The 21,509-nt window shown below is 40.2% G+C and overlaps 1 protein-coding gene across 10 annotated transcripts in view; it reads right to left on the bottom strand.

The window, feature by feature from the left end:
- Positions 1-21,509, bottom strand: part of FOXP1 (forkhead box P1) — a gene marked incomplete at both ends in the record, with an annotated part of 232,567 nt that overhangs the window by 80,381 nt on the left and 130,677 nt on the right. For 4 of the 10 annotated variants that reach the window (XM_084248323.1, XM_084248322.1, XM_084248325.1 and 1 more), the window contains 3 exons: positions 444-597; positions 5,964-6,053; positions 7,100-7,237. In XM_084248323.1, the coding sequence (XP_084104449.1) occupies positions 444-597; positions 5,964-6,053; positions 7,100-7,237 (382 nt within the window). Of the gene's footprint in view, positions 1-443; positions 598-5,963; positions 6,054-7,099; positions 7,238-18,231; positions 18,635-21,509 lie in introns of those variants that run through there. The other 6 variants (XM_084248324.1, XM_084248327.1, XM_084248326.1 and 3 more) reach the window with 4 other exon arrangements.

Below are 21,509 nucleotides of genomic sequence, written 5' to 3'. Positions count from 1 at the left end.
AGATTTAAAATAGAGCAAGTTACATGATATAAAATAAGTTCAAAATGACTGCTATAAAATATAGCTTAAAACGACTACCAACAAAAAGCCTTCAAGAAAATTAATTGTTGATTCCAAAGTGAATACACTTGGAAGATCAGGCCCAAATGCTGAGTAAGTCAAAGCAGCGCTGCTTTCTTTACTCCAAGAATGTACCACCCAGGGATCCCTCTGATACTGAGACCCAGAACCACTGGATAGCTTCACAGTGACACGATACACAAGCACAAAAGTCCATCATGGAAAAACAGCATTTTTCCTTCCACAGCGTTTTTTAAGTTTGTGTATATATATTCTAGATGGACAATCTTCCTAACGATGAGCTGAGATGTGCCAAGAGACACTGCGCCACCTGTGCCCCGAAGTCTCGACCAAGAGGAACCTTTGGTATCCTGCAAGCTTACCTTGAGCAAGAGGCTGAAGGGGCAGGGCAGGCTGCCCTGGCTGAATGGTTAGCAGGCCCTGGCGCTGCAGAGACAGGAGGTGCTGCTGCTGTAGTTGTTGCATCTGTAGAAGCTGCTGCTGAAAAGCCAACTGCTGGGTAGCCACCTGCTGCTGCTGTAAGACATCAGGAAGAAAAAAAAAATGAGATGGCCACTTCCCCAGGAAGGCTGGTAGTCTGGACGTTTCGAAACACACTGCCATTGTCAAATACTAAGAGTGGTCACTAGAGTTTAGTGGACAGCTCAGTGACAAGACTGGTTTAAAAGGGACAGAACACATCACCTCTGAAGAGAAGCAAGGGGTAGATGTATTACCTTCCTGCTGCTGCTCCCATAGAAAAGAAACTCATCAATCAAGTCAGCTTGTTCCTACAGTTTCAAAGGCTTGAGTTTTTGCAGTCAAGACGTGAACTTCTAAACTTTGCAACTGGTAATTATTCTCTCTCAAAAAACCACACCACCCTAATCTGGAGGCATTTGAACCCAGACCCTGTGAGGTGTGAAAGTACAAGTTGTTTTCCCCCTGCCTGCACCAGGAGAAGCTTTTAACTACTCTGTTTATCACTTCTGACATAAATAAATGAGAAAAAATCAGACCTTTGAAGAAGAAAAACTTCATCTAATATTGTTAATTAGCCATGACAAACGATGAAATAACATTGTAAATCTTTCATAGAAACAGCCACTAGATTTTAATTACACACATTCATAATTTAGCAAACAACATCGTACTCGACTGTGAGTGTTTAATATGAAGGACACTTTAAAGCTTCGGATGCCGTAACTTGGCACAGGTTTCGGGAACCCCTAGGTCTGGTTGTTGGTCCTGCTTCCCCACCCGCTTTGTTCTGAAAAGAAGGGGCTTTATGATATGATAAATATCTTGTTGTTGATCAGACAATGACAGGAGGAAAACTTTTGTTGTGTAAAACATCAATACATCATTCCTGTGTTTAGCGGGTCTTGCTCCAGCCAAAAAAATTAATGTAGATTTCCTCAGTAATTATCTGAGTGATAGAAAGATAATACAGAGCAGTAGTACAATAAATAGAAGGAAATTATCTAATATCCTTAATCTGCTAGGAATCAAATCGTGGTGGAGGTCTTAGCCACATTATGGCTAACAATTATGAAGGGAATATTAACCCTTCCCAAACTGTAGCCAAAAATAAAAGAAAAAGAAAGAAAAGGAACAAGATCTGCTTTCCAAATTCTGAGTATTATTCAAAACAACAGACGTTTGCAACTAAAAGGACTACACAACCCTTTCAGAGCTTCTAATAACTATACTTTACAAACAACTGCATTCACTTAACCTAACATGTGACCTTGATCTGATACATCTATAAAATGGTATGTATATCAAGACCTTCTGATGCAAAGTTCAAAGGAAGAGAAAAATGATGGTTTCCTTTTGGTCTCCGTGTAGTTTATTTTACAGTAAAAACCATCATTCTCATATTAGCAACCAATTTCAGACTTACCACCATGCCACTGAGAAAGTTAATTGAGTTTCACTCCAAAAAACAAATTCTATACCACTAACAACAAAAATTTAAATAAATTTAAATGAAAAGCCAGTGTTTTCATTTTAAGAACAGCATGCATAAAATGATCCAATTGTTTTCACCCCTTCCCAAGTTATCACATTAATGTAAAACCCAATGATAGTTATATTCATGTCAAAATGATTTTTTCACTTCTTCAGCAGATATTAATTCACGACATTTTTTTAAAAGGGGGAAGGAAAAGAAAAAACAACATTGACACAATAAAAGATCAAGGAATGAGCTCTTCGTGAAGCAGAAAATAATGTGGGGGGGGTGCTGGAGTTGGGGAGGTGTTTCCTGTCTTACTGTAAGTGAAATGTTTAAAAATTCTGTATTTATATAAAATGACTGATGGCTTTTCTGTTGTCTCTGTGGCCATCCCGAGGAAAAGCTCATGAAAGCTGTCCACGTTTGAAAAGCCAGGATATAAAAGTATACAAGGCCCATTGTCCAAAGAAAGAATTTAAAAGCAACACTGGTTGCCAGACTGTGCTCCCCACCCAGTTACCAAACACAGGATACGAGTCCGTTTGTTTACTTCTCACAATTGAATGCATACAAAAAAGGTCTCTGAGCAGTCCCCTGGACAGGTCAGTAGTCAGTGTTAAAATGCTAAAATGCCCTGATAAACCTTGCATTTTGGATCCCCTCCCTAGAACTGCAGTCAAAGGTCTGTTTTCCTTTCTTCGGCTCCTCCCTACTGACTAACATAAACTGTCATAACTGCCTGGGACAAACGGCCCTTTTAAAACAATCAGCTTCTCCTACCTCACCCGCACAGGACGGGTTTTTTGTTTTTTGTTTTTTTTTTTCTTTTTTTCCTTTCTTTTTTGGTGGCTTGACTAAAAATTAAGCCTGCCATCTATTTTCCATACTCATTCGGTAAAAATCAACGAACAGTGGCTTAAACAGCTATCTGGGGCTACATGCATCCCCTAAGGGAGGTCTTCGGTCTAAGCGCCAAGGTGGAGCCTAACTTTCTCAAGGCAACATCTCAGGGAACTTCAGGAAAGAAAGGGGAGTAAAGGTATATGGTTCTGGGCCAGGATCACTGCAGAGGTGATCAAGAAAGGGAAAAGGGGAAAGAGGGGGAACGTGACGATTCAAAATCATGAACCGCTAATGAATGACTGGGGGAGTCAGTAATTAATACACTTGCTCCATCTGTCAACATCCAAGTTCAAAACTTGTTAAAATCACAACCACCAGTCCACAACATGAAATTGCTACCATGGAATGCTATTTCTGAATTTTAGCACAAAAGGTTCATCCCTGCGTAACTTCGGGAGATCACCCCCTTACCTCAGGGAAGGCAGGATCTCTGAATCATTGCTACAACAGATCCCAGTCAGATCCTGTGGCTTGGTGAGCACACAGCGGAATCCAAGGGGACCTGCCTGTGACTGGCCTACGCCTGAGGTGGGAAGTAAGGAGACCATCTCCAGGGCCACCTTGGCCTCGGAAATGGACAACAAAGCACAGCCCTGCAAACAGTCTCCTGGGGAAAAGCCAAAATGCTACTGTCTCACTTTCTCCTGTTAAGATGCAAAGTATCTATCTAGCTCTTTTTCTCCCTGCTCCCTTCCCAAACTCAGGCACCACCAGCATCTTTGTGTGCTGAGATGCACCTTTTCTGACAGCAGCAATTTGGAAGAGTTAACTTTTATCCTTCCTTCTGCTGTGTAACTTTCCCCTTCACATTTCTTTATCTGCCCTCTGAGCTCATCTGAACTTTCATGTTCTCCCAGCATGCAGACGTGCATTCCAAACTCTGTCTAACAGACCAAATAAGAGGTTAATAAGAAGTGGCAACAGAAAGGAAAAACACAATCCCTGGTAACTGATAAGAATGACAGTGGCAGCCCTTTTTTGTTTGTCTTCAAATATAGAGTTAAAGATCTTTAAAAAACTAAATTTTGATGCCTTTGAAAAGAAAGAAGCACAAAATAACAACAGGGGGTTATTGCCTGTGAGCCACAGGGGAGAAACTCCATAATTCTTATTCTCCCTTTTGAAGGCTGTTAGAAATCTGATTCAAAAAAGCAACAGCAGAAGGGGAAACCTCTTGAGGCTGTAACCATTTCCTGTGATCATGCATAATGTGCTTCAAAAGTGGGTTTTTACCAATTCTGTTGATCAATTGCACCTCCTTCATATCCCTTCTTTTTTCTACTGTGTTTACATCTGATGTGACTCAATGACAAGCACTGTCTGAGACTGTGAAACAGGCCTGTCATGTTGATTTATGGGCGCATCAAACCACAACTTGTCCAAACTGAAGCTCGCAGTTCATTAATTAGAGAGTTGTGACTTTGAAGTCAGCTTTCAGACTGTGGTTTTTAACATTTGGCTTAATTTATATGCTCTTGAATGTGGATCTCTAAGGAAAAAACTGAAATTCCCTTCTTGTCTTTGAACTTCTTTTGACCGCACAATAATCATTTCTTTGTCCAGAGTGATGCCTGCAATCCCAGAGTCATTAACGCGCATTGAACTGCCACTGATGAGTAAGCCCTGCTGAATTAGAAAAACAGCCAGCAAAACAAAGCTGAGAGCCTTCTGCACAGTGATATCTCACAATTACATGCCTTCCCTCCCTGTGCCATTTCCATTTTAATTACTGTTAGTCCTTTAGATTTACATTTTAGACACTTTTTAATCTGTTCCCTTTTTTTATTATAGCAGCACCGGGTAGCGTGCCACTGTACTTACGGTTGTGTCAGCATTTTCATTAAAACACCTCCTCCCCTTTACCCCAAAACTGCCCCTACTCTACAGGGGTTTATATCCAGGTTGCTAAACAGGACTCCGGAGTGAAAACTTGGCAGTGCGTGGAAAACGTACCCAGTTTATGTTGAGGGAGGAACTGACACAGGGAGAAATGTCTGGGGTTATTCCCAGCATGTCAGATAGCTCTACCCAGAGTCCACACTGGTGTGAGGGGCAGGAGAGAGGCTCCTTCCAAACGAACCAAAGTAGCTGCCTGCTTCGGGTCAGCGAAGAGGCCATTAAATCACACTGCTAATTGTTTATTGAACTAAGAATTATGTCATTCCAAGGAGTGCATCTAAATGAAAAGAATTTCAGTCCAGTGGGAAAACATCAGGAGGTACATTCAATGGGGTAACTTTGGAAGGGGCAGAAAGATGATAACAACTCTGTGCACACAGAGACTCCCCTGAAGGGCTGGGACGCACTCCCAGGGTATTGTATAGAGGGTGAAAATTATAGAGGCCATACCATTTCTGGAGCTAACACTGTCACCTAACTGAGTGGTGTCACATATGTACTAACTGTGCACTTATAAAGTGTTGTGCACATAGGAATTACTGTGATACATTCTTTTTTTGTCAGGAAAACATAAGTAACCTAAGCTGGTGTCTTCCTTAACTTGCGCCAGCTCATACATGCCTCTAAGCAATTGTGATCCATATGACTTGCAGGAAGAAGTTAAACAGAGATTGAGGTGTTTAATCTTGTTCTCATTTTGTTGTTTGTCCAACCTCACAAGAGATTATTCTTCCAAACAGACATGCCATCACCATATACCTAGGCTCTCTGCACTGGAAAAAAAAATGAAGTGTTTGCCCATGTAAAATTTTACCGAAAGTGCTTCTCTTTTACCCAGGTACATCAAGGCCCTCAGTGTGCAAAAACAGTCCCGAAGGTTCTGCCCATGATCCTTCTTTCCCAGCGCTCACAAGAGGTACACCTGCAGTAGGTGTTTAGTGTTATAAAATATGTGGCAGCAAGCAAATGGAACCCAGAAAGAATCTAAGAGAAAACAGGACAATAACTCTAGGTCTGAAAGCTGAGAACCGATAGAGTCAGTTGAGTTGTGCAATCATTTAAAAGATGAATGACAGTTTAATAGCCACTAGATAGTCCTCTGGGATCTGTGGTTTGAAAGTAAAATATGTATTGTCGGTACCTCTTTAGGCTGTTTTCCAGCATGTTGTTGTTGTAAAAGTTGAAGCTGCAACTGTTCCTGTTGTTTTTTATAAAACTCTTGAAGCTGCTGCTACAAAGGAAAGAGAGGATGGTAAGTAACAGAGGGCAGCACCAACCCACGTCCCTTTCAGTGCCATGCACAAACTGTGATTTGAAAAATAGCATCCTTTTATCTGCAATGGCCTGACCTTTACTTTAAAACTTGACAATAAATTCAGTGCACACTGACTATTCTTGGCATTATTGTTTGAAAAGTAATCTCCAAAATGAACTGATGAACAACATATGATTTTCTACACAAACTAATTAAAATAAGTCAAGGAATGACCTTTGATTGTACAACAAAGCCAGAATGCCCTTGCTGAGAGAGTCTGGTGCATCTCCACCGTGCACTGTGCGGCAGGCTCTCTAAATGACAGGGTTGGGCAGCACCAAGGGCTGTCGGGCTGTTCCGAAAAGCATCAAGGGCACAGGCAGCTTCCTCTGCATCCTGGCCCCTCGGCCTCACCCTGGCCACTCCTGCACTACCGCACCAAAGCTCATCTTCTTGTTCAGGAGTCCATTCTGAATATTAGGTCCCCATGGCACAATGACAGCCAGGAGTTCATTCCAGCATCAACATACATGAAAGAAGTAAAATCTGCAACCTTAAAATTAAGCAACTCCAAAATGTGTCTGTAGGCTTAAAAGAAAAATTCTGTAAGCTTCTGAGTTGAAACTGGGACTTCAAAAGCTGTCATATTTAAACCTGCTCCCAACGTGCTCCCTGTTTTGCTTTGATTCACACCATTTAGAAGCCTCTGGGCTTACCAAATAAAAGAGTGTAAAGCCAAATAAGCCCAAAATATCTTATTTCTACCAAGTCCAATTACAGCCCTAATCTCAGTCCATCGGGTACTCTTCTAGGCCGAAATGCCAGTCACTTGGGCAGAGTCCCTCTCTTTCAGGGATGCAAATGCAATTGATTATTCAGGAAGGATCTGTGTTCAACCCCACCCAGCCCGCTCTGCTGATTCTTCAGGGGGAGAAGGAGCTACTCAGGTGGAGGGGAATCCTGAACGGAGGGCAGGGGTCCTGGGTGGTCTGGGACACTGCAGGAGGAGGAAGGACAATTACCTGTTGAAGCATGAGGGCCTGCTGCTGTTGGAGGAGAACCTGGAGCTGCTGAGGACTCAGCACTTGTTGCTGGAGGATCTGCTGCATTTGCTGGGGAGTGATAACTTGAGGTGTCATCATAGCCACTGACACGGGAACCTAGAATGTTAATGAAGGATAAATGGGAAGCCAGAAAAATCACATCCACGCAGCACTCAGCCTCCCAGGTTCCACGGCAGTCTGTCATCAGCCTGTGTCAAGAACTGACCAATTTCTCATACACAGTGTGTGCAACCCAGAGGGGATGCAGCAAAAAAAAATCTTATTTAATCTATTACAGAGCTTAATTTATATAAAGAAAAGGAAAAGAAAGCTCTGTAGCCCTGGCAGGTATTCCAAGCAGTCTTGTAAGCAGACAAAAGAGTAAATGCTTAATAAACGCTATCTGGATTTAGGACAGAATAATTTCAATTTCCTATCAAGAACGAATCTGCGGTCAATATGAGCTGCAGAAAGTTAACCCTAACTTGCATTTTGTTTTAAGGAAGGAGGCAAATGGGAACCAATCGCTTTGTAACTGGAGGGAACTTAATCCACTTCCTCTGCGGAATCTTGGATTCACCTTCCAAATTTACACACAGACCCTTTCTGTGGTGCCTTCTACCCTTCTTAATTCATCCAGCATACAGATGTCTCAATTCTTTCATATTATGTGTGATACCATTAAAAGCTGCTTTCCATGACATTTCAGTGACAAACAGATACAGTGATGAACTTGATAGCATTTCATATTTGCAACTGTTAACACATTTCTGCACGGGCATCTTTGCAAGGAACCTGCACACTGTATCTGAAAGGATGATGTCTTGTTCAGATAAAACACTGACATTAAAATGACAGGCTGTCTTGGCCAAGGTTACACAAATTGTATTCAAGCGGATACCTAATGACAATGCTATGAATTCTGCAAGCTTTCTAGAATGTAATTTAGCTATTCAAAATAATCACTGCACTTGTGTTTAATTTGCAGACTACATGAGAACCATTTTGTCAGTCCCAGTAATACAAGAAGACTATTTCATGAAAAATCACCCCCCCCAAATAAAAAGATAAGGAGCGAAAAAAACAATGAAAGAAAAGACAAAACCTGTATGTCTTCTAACAGTAATATTTAAGCATCTTACTTTCCTTTGGTTTCTAATCAAACATGTGACAGCAAGAAGCTAGAAGCAGTAAAGGATATACTTTGTTAAAAAAGATCTGCTGTCATCTCATGTATTACAATAAAAGGTAATAACATGTTTTGCACTTTGCCTATGTGCCACTTAAAAAAAAAAAAAAAACCCTACAGACAATAGCTGATCAGAAGATAAAAGAATTAAAAAATCTTTCAGGGGAGCAGTAAGTAAGCAAAAGGGAGAAATGCAGTATTAATTTTATGTAACATAATGTCTTAATATGCAGTTTATCTTGACTTTTTCACATGATTTGTCCTGTCATTTGCATAGCGAGCTCTCATTCCTAATTTCACAGTCATTATGCACTGATGTCCCGATTTCTCAGCATCACTAATTTTGATGAACTAAAAATGGTTCCTGAAGGTCAGATTCATGTACAGTGAACAATCCCCACTGTTGTTGTGGGCATGTTTTGTATGTGGGGATGTTTTCCTTTAAGTTTCACATTGTTTAGAAAACACTAGCTAGGACATTCAAAAAATTTCATTAACCCAACTCTAAAAGGTCATCAATGAATTCTTCTGATTGCAGTGGCCTCCTAAGTATATATGTAGATACTTTGTAATTTAAAACAGATGGGCATGTCTGAATATTTTTATATGCAAAAAGGGACAGATGTATATGAATGGATAAATTATCCTTTCAAAAAGATACTTTGCAGCATGAAAATATCACCAATGATTAGAACAGTGAACTTGCATTCAATCTAGGGCAAACACCAAGAAAACATAAGTGAAACATCTAACCACCTATAAATTAATTCCAATTAGTCTACTTTGTCTTCATACTGAAGAAACTTTTTGAAGTTTTAAATATGTATTGGGTGCCAATCACTATCTTTTGAGCTGCTGAGGCCAACACATCACAATAGAAGTTTACTTTTCCTTGAGAGTTGCATCATCATACTGGGAGGTTTGATTAAGCAAACAAAAGAACCATGTTTAAGGTTTCTTTTTTCCTCTGCGTTTCTTGGATGATGTACAATATAAATATTCTTGAGCCAAATTTCTGGTGGTGATGAACAGGAAAACAGACAGGAATAGGGTGGTGTAAGATCTAAACTGGTGATGAACATGAAATTAACAGTGTTACAACAAAAATCATCATAGAAACAATCACTTGATCCTCATTTTTAAAAGACCTGCAGAAATTCTATGCCAGAGAGGAGGGACAAAACAACTTTTAGGGGTGAGGGAAATACCCTTTATCTTGACTGGGGTAACAGTCATACAGATGTACACAACTGCCAGAACTCCTCCAACTGTACACTTAGAATGAATACACTGTGTGGTGGGTAAGTTAGATTTCTATGAAATCTACTTAATAAGTAAAAAAAAAACTATCCGAAAATATTTTTTTAAGTGTGTGCATCTTCTTGAAAGAGAAACACTATCTAATCCCTTGACTGTCAAAAACATAAAGGGGAATCAGAGAAAGTATTGACACAGATAATTTTTAAACCCAGACATACAGCCCATAGTTTAATTCTTCACATTTGCTTATTCATTTTTTTCATAGTCGTGTTATAGAACAGTAAAATGAACTTGAGTCTCCCTTTCCTTTTCCCTTTGGATACTGTGATGGAGGTGCTGGTGAGTAATAAAATGCTTAAAGCAGCAGGGGCTGGGAAAGGAGGGAGAGGCGAGCCGCCCGAGAAATCCTGAGCCTGGTAATCGGTGTCTGAATAATCAGACGTAGGCTATTAGATCGTGATGACCTTAACTTTGCTTTTAGTCTCTGAAACCGTATTTTCACACCAGTTAGCTCCGAACCTCCAAAGTGGGCTCGAGATTCATTTATGAATGTAATAAAACCAAGATTTCCCCCCAAGTTTCTGCTCCAAGATGTTACAAAAACAGGTTATGGAGGCTATTAGCAAACATGGCCCAAATGGATCAGAAACCACTGTGGGGTAGATAAGAAAAAAGAAATCTGAGCACAGTTTAAGGCTTGAAATAGTTAGGAATTATAGCCTACATATCCACTCCCTTAACTCCCAATGTCCAACTTTCTCATGTAGCTAGTCCCTACTAATACTAGGAATCAAAGGGCATGCAGTACCAGTGAGAGGCTATTATAGCCCACACTTTATTGCCCATTACTACTGAGGTCATTAGCGGCAAGAGTGATTGTACCGGTCTTAACCTATTGATCACTGTAACTACTATCATTTAATCCTGTGTTGAATGTCTGGAAAGCGGCTAAAGGCACACAAGAGAGAGTGCTTTAGCATGGAGAAATATGGCCAAAGCTTGGAAATTACACTTTGATTCATAAAATCAAGCCACTGGTTTAAATCAATAGTATTTAAAACAGTCATGTGAGTTTTTAACTACAGCACTCTAATATTTATGGGCCCCTCTTTGAGAGTACTCAGTCAAAACTAAACTTTTCCCCCCAATTCTATGCCATCTATCGTACCATCCCTGAGATAAAAACATTAATTTCTGATGTTTTTTGTGCTGCAGGGCTCATGCCTTAACTGGGAGTTTCAGCTAATTCCCGATTTCTTTCTCAAATGACAATTTAAATATAATGCAAAAAAAAAATTATATTCCCGATGCTGTAACTACCTTAACTGTTTGAGTATATAGAAATGAGTATGTTTTATGAGTTAACAATGAATCATAGAAGGCAATTTATAAAGAACTAGAATGATTCTGTCTAGCTGCCTTCAGGGATCAGAAATTCAAATTAAACTTCTGGCAGACATTTAAAGAATGCTAGCGTACAAAACTGAATTAAAAAAACACACACAGTTAACACTCTTTAGTTGAGTTTCAAGAGGAAATTGTGAATTAGAAAAAAAGCACCCCGCATGATACACTGATACCACTTGGGTGTGGCTGATCCCAGGTGCACACAAACCTGCAAGAACAGCAGCAATACAGCTGTGCTTGGGCCACCACGGGGCTGCCAGTACAGGCCTGCTGCTCCCTAATACCAGCCACTGGGAGATGGCCTCCGCACCCACAAATGCTGCTAAAAGCCTCTATGCTGCTATGTAAATTCTGCTGGTACAGTTTCCTTTTACTCCAAGATGACTTTATATCAGATGAATGCTAGGAGACTATGAAAATAACATGCCTTATTATCATCTTCTGTCCCAAAGGGAAAAGGCAGACCATGGGATGGGGGGAGAAAACAATCTAAAAAGCAAACAAACAAGCACCCATAGAAACAACCCATATTTCTAATTTAGGAGTCCACTGGAGGAATTGGGTTGGAGGGGAGAGCAAACAATATAAATTTTGAAAATAAGATATTATCACTTTTTTCTTTCTCTTTAGTTTACACTCACATTCACCATATGACTGTCCACTACAGGGACATACAAATTCGGTATACCACCATCACCATCTTCTCATAACAGTTATGTGTACAAATAATAAAAATGAGAAGACTGAAAATTTTAAATACTGTTTTATTGTCATTATTCTGAATTAATAATTTAGAAACTATTTTTAATTTCTGGTTATTCACCAGGTGTATGTCCTAGGAAAGTCTCAAGTTCTGTGTTTAGAAGGTAACTGACAAAGTTAGGCAGTGTTACCTGGTTCATCAAATAACAAAGCAAAACAAATTAAATTAGAAGGCTCCAGAACACCAAAACCAAAGCAAAGAAAATGGCTCCATAAAAGAGGAAGAAAAAGGGACTATGCCAAATTTTATATGACCACAAAAAGCCAGCTTGTGTAAAGGAAACTTCACTGCCACCCCCTGCAAAACACAACACAACAGCTTTCATAATTAATAAGCCAATGGATACAAGGTGTATATCAGCAAACAGAAAAGTTAGAAAGCTTCTATCTATTCCCCACGGCACACACACACACACCCCCATGTAAGGTAGCTATATCATAGAGGAAAGAAAACACATTTCTGACATAATATTTCAGTCTTCAAAAAATAAAAAAAAAGCATGCTATTCATGTGGAAAGTATAATTCTGTTTCATTATGGAATTCTGCTTTTTGTATAACTCTTTTAGACTTAGCTATTTTGCCACAATACTGTACAAAGCATTAAGGCAGGTAATGGTTATTATATTAATGCAAAATCATCTAAGTAGTCAGTCATTAGCATAACTGTTCTCTCAGTAACAATACAACCACCTATTAAAATTTTAGGAAAAAAAGCCTCTTTAAAATGCAATTAGCATTTCATTTTTTATCATTTTGTTTATTACAGTCTATCAGGAAAGGCTATCTTTCTTTCAGGAAGAATTGTATGGCCAAGACTTGCCTGCCAATCAGGAGTTATTTCAGGTTATCAAGACTAATAAGCAATCTCTAGCAAAGCTCTCCCCACTCTTTTGTCTTTAAATTTTAAGAAGTGGCATAAATTCATATTTGTTTACAGAAAAGGCGTTAGTAGAACCTCTACTGCTCTCCTCCAATATTTCCCATGCACCCAAGGTTACTTCACTAAGTGCCAGCATAATTGTTTTAGCTCTAATAAATATCAGCTTCATTTGCATAAAAATGTAAAGTTTACATAAATTAAATCACTTCTCCCATTAGCGATTGTTAAATACAGGAAACAATAGAAACTACACATGAAAATAATCATCTAATAAGAACTGATCTTTTCAACCTAGCAACCATTATTATTATTATTATTATTATTATTATTATTAAGAAAAAACGCCTCTTCCTTCCTCAACCTTTTTCTGTGGTAGGAGGGAAAGAAAACAATTTCATGCACGTGAATCACACCTGCTAAGACATTTTCTATTGTAACAACAACAAAACAAAAATTGTTTTTAAGCTGCAAATAGAAGGAAGGGCAAACTATGGCATGAGGGGTCCTCAGAAAAGATTCTATCCACAGATCTTCAGCTCTTGAGGAGAAAAGGAAGAGACCTTGGCTAAATTCTCTTAAATTGAAGCATTATTCAAATATAGTGAGAGACAGCAACTGTATCAATCCTATATGAGACACGGACATGATTACAATAAGGAAAAAGAAGTTGTAGATATACTGGTAGGTTAATGGTTATTGTTACATAGAGAAAAATAAAATGTTTCCTTTTTGTTAATAAAACATTTTTCTAAGTCTAAGAATTACAGTCAGAGCTCTGCTTCCTTCCTGGTTTCACCAGCACAGAAAATATATGGAGTTAAACTGCAAATATGTATATTTTTCCACCTTGTTGAGATGGAGGGGGAAGGACTATAATTGGATTTACATTTGCAGGTAGGCCAAAATTAGATGATGCCAATCCTTCATAAGGCCCTCTTTAGGGTGCAATCACTTTTTTGAGAATTACAACTTAACTTTCTCAAATTGTGCAGTTTCTCACGCCTACTTCCAACACCTTCACCTTATGCATCACAGTTAAGTTAAAGGGTGCAAATTAGATTCTAATGAGAAAACATCAGTTGCTTCTTTGACAATCTCACCATTCACTGATTTATTTCTAATGAAGACAAAGCCCAACCAAAAGCTCCCTAAGTGTTAAAGGTCAAAATATGTTCAAATATGCCTAGTAAAATCAAGGCAAAAGGGAAACCCGTGAGGACCTGCCTATGAAGTGGTGTGACAATTAGAGTAATTGTACAAAAAGCCATCTTCGTGAAAAAGTAAAAGAAATTAAGCTGCCACAACTGAAACAGGTTAGATGAAAAAAATCAAAATTTAATGTATTCTCCCCTGTGTCATCTTGTTTTGTCAAGACATCAAATAGAATTGGGAAGTACAAAATAACAAGCCCTTGAGAAATCACAGAAGCCGACCTTTTTGATGTTGTTGATTTACCTTGTTCTCAGTTATTTGAACAATGATGTTTCAGATTTAAGGGCAAGATAAAACTTAAAAATTAAAACACGATACTAAGGTATTCTTAAAAAATGCACCATTGATTAGCTTCTTTTAACCGCAACTGAAAATGAGGCACAAGGTACATGTTCAATGCTCATTTTTCTTATAGTAAATTAATTTTTCTCTTTAAATTGCCAGGATGGAAGAGGGGCTTAGAGATTTTCCCCTAAAGTTCTAAAGAAGAGGCCAGTTCAGCCCTTTGCAGTTAATTTAAGAACTTACAATATGCAAGCCATGATGGTGGTGGTGGTGGGGGGGGGCACCTGTATTTTCATTTTTCAAATTTAAGAAAATAAAGCTGAATGCAGAATGCTATTTATGAGGAGAAGGAAAAAGTATCACACACGCTGAAGTGACTAAAACAAATGTCCAGAAAAATGCTGTTTCCAAGAAATGAACTCTTTCTCCAAACAAAAACAAATTCAGCTTAGGAAGTTAAAACTACCCCAAATCGAACCATGCAGGTATATACACTCTCCTTTGCCCCCAAGAGATCTCTAGCTCATCAGTACACAACCCCCAGCTTGCCATGAATTTTATGTACAAAGATAAATACAATCAATACAACACAGGATATTTTCTCAATTTTTATATGCAGATAATTTCTTGTATTAGAGTAAACATAGGAACAACAACAACAAAACGCAGCAGTTAAAAACATCTGTTTAAAAGGCACTGAAAGTAAATAACCCAGTATTTACAAGCACTAGAATTTGTAAAACCTGGACTTGTTAAACTATTTAATGACTCTCACTCCTTGTCAACAAATTCATATTTTAACATGGAACACACATAGAGACACAATTTATGCATTTATTTCTCAAACCTTCCCTGGTCAACTGTTGCTACATTATTCCTCCCTGCTAAATCACAAAGAACTACCTGATAGTGGATTCTAACTGGCTATTATAATGGCCCAGTTACCAAGAACACAGTTTTAAGTTTCTCTTTAATAATTTCCATCTATAACTAAACCACAAATTAACATGAATTTCTCCAATCTTCTTTTCCTTTGCCCATTCAAATTTTACTCAAATGTTAATACAAGCTGAGAAGCTGGTCACATTCTCTCCTGATTATATCAGAAACATAGTAACTCAAACACACTTCTGCCACATTAGCCAAGATAAATCTGGAATTTCATTTCTTTTAATCAATCTGGATTTTAATTTCACTGTATTGTGAAATAATTGTGTGGAGGGTGGCTGAAAAGTTGCAGAACTGGTCAGTGTCATGAAAGAGTTTATCTTTCAAGTGACAGCTGCTGACAACGTGCAAACACAGGGCAACGATGGTGGATGGTGAGGGTTTTGTTTTTAAGGTACATTTAACTGCAAACAAAAAAAAAAAAAAATTCAAGCCAACCATTCCTATCATAAGCTTTCTGATGATTTATGGTTTACCAACTGAGCAAGGTTACGCAACGCTGCATGCCTTTAGATGCATTATTTCAGCTAGTTGAGATTTAATTAAGATCACAGCCTTTAAAATCCCTGTCAAATGAAAATTCAGAGAAGACAATACACTATATATCCTCATGCAGAATGTTTCCATTCCATTCTCTGGAAAAATATGAGTTAATCCGTGTTTCTATGGCTGCAGACAAAAGTTCACTAATTTTGTTTTCTTTTGACACTTAGGTTGTTTTCTATTACATGTCATGAGATCATTCCCTTCCAGCGAGGGAAGAAAAAAATCGAGAGTGAAACATATTGCAGAAAACGCACTTGACGTTATTATCCAACATTATCATAGCTTAGCTATGATGTCATCACATTTTCATATAATCAGCCCATGCTTAGAAGAGTTTCATTTAATGAAATATGTTTATTTAAAAACACAACACAAACAGGAAGCCTACCTTCCTTCAGTTACTCAGATTCAATAACTGACATGTTATGGTTTTCATTTCCTTAACTGACCAACTTTTTGTGATCCGAGCTGCACATATGGTAGAAAAGAAAGTTTTTTAGGGCAAACAGGAGAACATAAAGCCCATTACTTTCATTCTGTGAGTAGTCCTTAGGGTAAAAAAAAAAGAAAATAACCTTTTACTAGATTTGTTCTTGTAGCTTGATATTCACTCACGCTTTTTTTTTTTTTTTACAAGACAGATTTTATGATCACAAACAGGCCCTTTTCCTAGTGCAATGTATTTTTATTTGCATCACCTTAATATTTGGTTGCTTATCTCATGCCTTAGAAATGACAGGTGCTTGCAGTCTCGCTCTTGACAGGCCACTACACAAATAACTGTCTTGCCTGAAAGGGCTAATGCAGTACTAATGAACAATAAATCAACTTTGATTATCAAGTGTCAGCCCAATCCGTTTTCAGTTCAGCTCTATCACATCCCAGAGTAAGTCAGTCAGTGTCTCTGGCTAGGCAGTCTGTATTTTGGTTTCATTTTTACACACTTTTCCCTGAAATGTGTCAGGCAGCTACAAAGAATCACAAAAAAATATAAGTAGACCTTTTTCAATTTATGCTAAGGGTATCAATTAGGAGTATGTGCCTCCAGTCTTCATTTGGTTTACTAAGTGATGAGTCTTAACGTTCAAGAAAGCTTTGTGTTCTTTTAAACAATAACAGCAACACATCAAATCCTAAACTAGCATCTTAATGTGATCGTGTTTGAGGCTTTGACAATGACATGCTAGCTTGAACATTTTACCACATAAACCACCTTTGACTGCACACACACATTCCTCTGAAAAATCTATTACAAACAAATGACCAAAAAAAGCAACACAGGGTCTCTTCTAAAATAAAAACACTTGTTTTAAACTTAAAGAAATGCCTTCTTTAACACTGACTTCCTAATGATAAAATAAATGCAACATTTTTTTTTCTTTTTGCTTAAGCAGATTAGTCACTGATAGTATGATTCATATTTCCTGTTATCAGGCTTAATTTTTCCCCCAAATGTGTCAATTTCAGAATGTTGGAATCTATGGAAATTAGGTGATTTGCATTTTAAAATTGGCTTGATTAGAACATTTGGACTGTGTGGACAAGAATATAAAATTATTAGGTATTTTACTTCTAACTGGCAGGCCGTGAAGGAGTTAATCCCAAAGAGGAAGAGTCTATACTACTTTGCTCTAAAACTTTACCACCCACTTCCTGAAAGGTCCCCTCCTTCCCATCAAGGCACTTGGGGTGGGGGGAGTCTCCTTTCCCACTGACCATCTTTCAGGCAACTCTGACAGAAGAGATAGCTACATTCAGAGCCGGTTCAGAAGGGAGCACCCCGTGACAGTTTCAGCCTGTAGCTCGTCCTATCCCAAACCCGGCTCACTACTTAATTAACCAGCAAAGTAATGTCACAGAAGCTGAGACTTCCCAACCTGCTGGAGTGTCCTTTTGCTGCCAGCCCTTTTCGCTTGGTTTTTTATCTCCCCCCTTCACCCCCGCCCCTTTACTGTGTGTGAACTCCTTGAATTTGAACAGCTAAGCTGAAAATAGCTTAGACAGATATAGAAATAAACTATCAAAAGCAAAGAAACATCCACACCGGTTACACTGAGATTGAAGACTCCTTGTATACTTCACACGCTCTTCAAGTGACATAAATCACACCCCAGATAAGTCCCCAGTCCCACGAATGGAGTGATGGCGAGGGCTTTACCAAAGTGGCTACGTGAAGGCCAGACCAGCCGAAGAAAATGAATCACAAACGAAAAAGAGAGAGAGCGCGTGAGCACGAGAGAAACACAAGCAGGACTTCCTCCAACTCTCAACTACACCCCGACCATGATTTTTTGTTTTTTTGTTTTTTGTTTTGCTTTTTAAAAAATAAAAATAAAAAAGGACAAGGGAGTGGGGGGGTTGGGGGGAGGAGAGGCTCTCTCTTCAGGACCCAGAGGCCCGGAGCTCCCTCTTTCCACCCTTCCACTCCCTCCCCGGCTCCACTTCCAGAGCGCAACTCCCACCCAAGTTGGTAAACAACGATTGCCATAATTATTTTTTAAAACGACTCAACTTAGAAACCCTTGGGCGCTCCTGCCTTCCCCAGTGAGGCCCCAGGAAGCTGGCCCCGCGGAGCTCGTAGGAGGAGAGCAAAATGGCAAAGATCAATCATAGGACCAACCTGACACTCTCCATGTAGCCGCCAGGCGCGCGGAGCCGGCTCGGGGCGCCCGCGCGGGCCGGGCTGGGGTCCGGCGGCCTCGGCGTGCAGGCGGACTGCACGCGCGCAGGGGCGCTCCGGCTCGGGGCTGACAGACGCGCCGCCGCGCCCACCCGCCCCGCCCTGCTCCACCAATCACAACCCGCCTCTAAACACCCCGCGCCCGCCGCGCCGCGCCGCGCCCCACACAATGGGCTCGGCGGCCCGCTCCCCGCGCCCGCGCCGCGCCGGCCCCCTCCGCGCGGCAGGTGAAATCACGCGCCGGTGCAACCCCGCTTTTGTCTCGAGAGCAACTCCACTCCGTTGCCGTTCACCCTTTGACCTGCCTCCGGCTGACGTCTGGGAAGTCGGGCATGGCGCGCATCGCTCCCTCTGGCCCGGGTGGCCGGGCTGGGGCTGTGGGTTTGGTTGCGTGCTTGTTTCGTGTGGGGAACTGACAAAGAGTTGTGCTAACCTTTTGGAGAAACCCGGGAGGCAGAGGACGGGGGCCGGCGCGCCTGGCGCACCCCGCACTGCTCGGAGCAACTGTTCAGAAGCTGGAGGTGCTGCAGAGTTCGGAGGCAGCGCGAGAAGCGCTTTCCTCGAAAACTGCCTTCGCCGGGGAACTTTCGCTTCACGTCTAGGGCTTCATCAGGCTTTGGTCTCTCCCCTCCTCCCGCCCGTGCCTTCCAAGAGTTCGGCTCGCAAAGTGTGCTTGTGTACGCGCAGGAAAACTAACCCGACGAGGGGGTTGAGAGAAATAACAGCCAAACGTGCCTCCTCGTCGCCGCACCAAGCACTTCCCCTCTAGAACGACAGCTGCTAAAGACAGCATCTGCCACACGTTCCCGAAGACATAATTCTTTAAATTCCTTTCTTATTTATACAACAACAGCGACAATATAAGCTACTCTCAATAGTCACTTTAAGATGACCTCTAGCAGAAATAGGCACTGCTCTTTAATGCTATTTAAAGCTGAGGAGAGTGCTTTTTAAAAAGTCACCAATATGCTAAACTTGGTTGGTGCAACTGGCACCATTGAAGTGCCAGGTTAATTTAGTCAATTTCGGCAGTTCTAGAAATCCTCTCTCTTCTCCATATTTAAATTTAGAGAAAAACTTCTTGGCCTATACTTAACAACAAACAACAAAAACGCGTAACATTTAGATTTTCGCAGAATATTCGAGGTAAACGAGCAGAGCAGGGACATCAATGATGTTTATCTATTTCACCTCGATGAAAAAAAAGGCGCCACAAATCCTAACCTAGTAATTCCAGGAGTTTTACTTGAAATCATTTTTCCATTTGAGATAATAAAGGTTATTACAAACAGAAAGCATGCTGACAATCAAGCATATATTTCCAATATTTCCAATCAAGCAAATGCCTGAATTTCAATAAAGAGGGGAGAGACTGGGGCAAACAATTCCCCCATTAATCTGGCTGCAAACAACACAAAGCCCAGTTGACTGTCAACTTATGATCAGATGTTCAATGAGTGAGTACAGAGTGCGCTCCACCCTAAAGTGTTCTGTGTCAGATAACAAATTTATTAATGGGATTTTTCAGGTCACAAACCTGTGACCCCACCCTCTCATGAATATTCAATCAAGAGCCAGGGTGTTCTTTTTTTGGGGGGGAGGGGGGAGAGGGACTTACATCTGCCAGCTTCAGTAGAGTTCTGACTCTTAGCAGAGACATGGCACTCCTTCAGGAGGGGTGGCAGGGCCCCAAAGACCGGATATAAAAATATAGGAAGTTCTCTCCTACTAATGCCCAGCAAGAACACGGAAATGGTCATTTCAAAATACACGTGTTTTTTTTCAAAAGTATTGAAATTAATTTGAGATTTCATGTCTGAACAAAATCAGGATGCATTTTTTATAAGCAACTCATTTTTTTTCCCAAAGATAGTTCTACATGGTGTATCCCTAAAACTCATGCATGCTTTTTACAAGTTTGATTATTCCTTTGCAGGTCAGTGTTTATCAGTTAATAGTCTCCAGGAGCATCAAAACAAACAATAAACAAACAAACAACAAACATTACCAAGCTTATGACCCAGCTGTGGTGACAGTCTTGCTCAAAATAATTAGAGAGTGATGCAATGCAGTGCTTGTACAAGTACTAAATTGCACGGTGGTGGATTTAAGCACCATGGGACCACAGAGAAAGGGACATCAGTGGGAGCAGGAGAGGTCTGTGAAGGACCCTTGGGGAGGTGGTATTTAGAGGACTGGGCGGGGGAGGTGATAGTGTGGAGACAAAGGTGGCTTGACAAGCTAACTCAAAGGACACCTGGAGCCCTTCCCACCCTGTCTCTAAACAATACAAGGTGACTCAGATGCTACTTCCAGGCAAGGAAGTGGAAGATCAGTGATAAACCCGGATAAGCTCTTTATGCCCTGGCCACTTTTGGTTATTTCTAGACTCTGGATCCCCTTCCACGTGGTCCTTTCTACCTGCCCTGTGCTTGGAATATAGTAAGAAATGTCTACTACAGCTGGAGTACCAACAAAAATAAATAAATAAATAAATAAATAAAAGTTACATTGATTTAGAAGACTTACTTAATGCCATTTTTGTATCACCAAAACTGCCAGGTCCTGATCATTTTGGAAAGGCAGGGTCAGAAAGGCAAAAAACAAAAAAACTAACCAACCAAAACCAAAAGCAAAATACAAAGAAGCAGCGGCTTTTGGATTGTGTGGGGGCTTCAGAACTTCAGAATAGGTTACTCAGAACATTATCTGCTGTTATAACTACAGTCTTAGCTAGTTGTCATAACTTGAATAGAAATCGTAATCCCCATTATATGGAAGAAGAAACTGAGGTTCAAGAAGGCAGTTATTTTTTTCCCTCTAAGAATGAAATATACCCCTCACCATAGGCCAAAGGGGAAGCAGATTATTAAACAGTCACATAAAAAGGACATGATAATAGAAAATGAATACCTGAGGGGGGGGATTTGGGAAGAGACCAATGTTTAAGGAGGAATGAAGGAAACACAAAATACCACACTTAAAAATATTTTTGATGCCCACATCCTAACACCCACAACAGATACAGCTCTTGTTCAAACACCACATATTAAGAAACCTGTCAGTTGCTAAATGAGTCCATTGTACAGCTGGCTGTGTACTTAAGAACAGATTACTATGATCCCACACCAAACTCTAACCACCAAATAACACACCTGGGACTAAAATAATGTATTATATTTAGTTCTGCTGAGCTTTAGCCTTGAACGTAGAGGAAA

This window comes from Talpa europaea (assembly GCF_964194135.1).
Source record: "Talpa europaea genome assembly, chromosome: 11".
Classification (NCBI taxonomy): domain Eukaryota; kingdom Metazoa; phylum Chordata; class Mammalia; order Eulipotyphla; family Talpidae; genus Talpa; species Talpa europaea.
The sequence above is the reverse complement of the archived record's forward strand: the minus strand, read 5'-3'. Positions and strand labels throughout refer to the sequence as shown.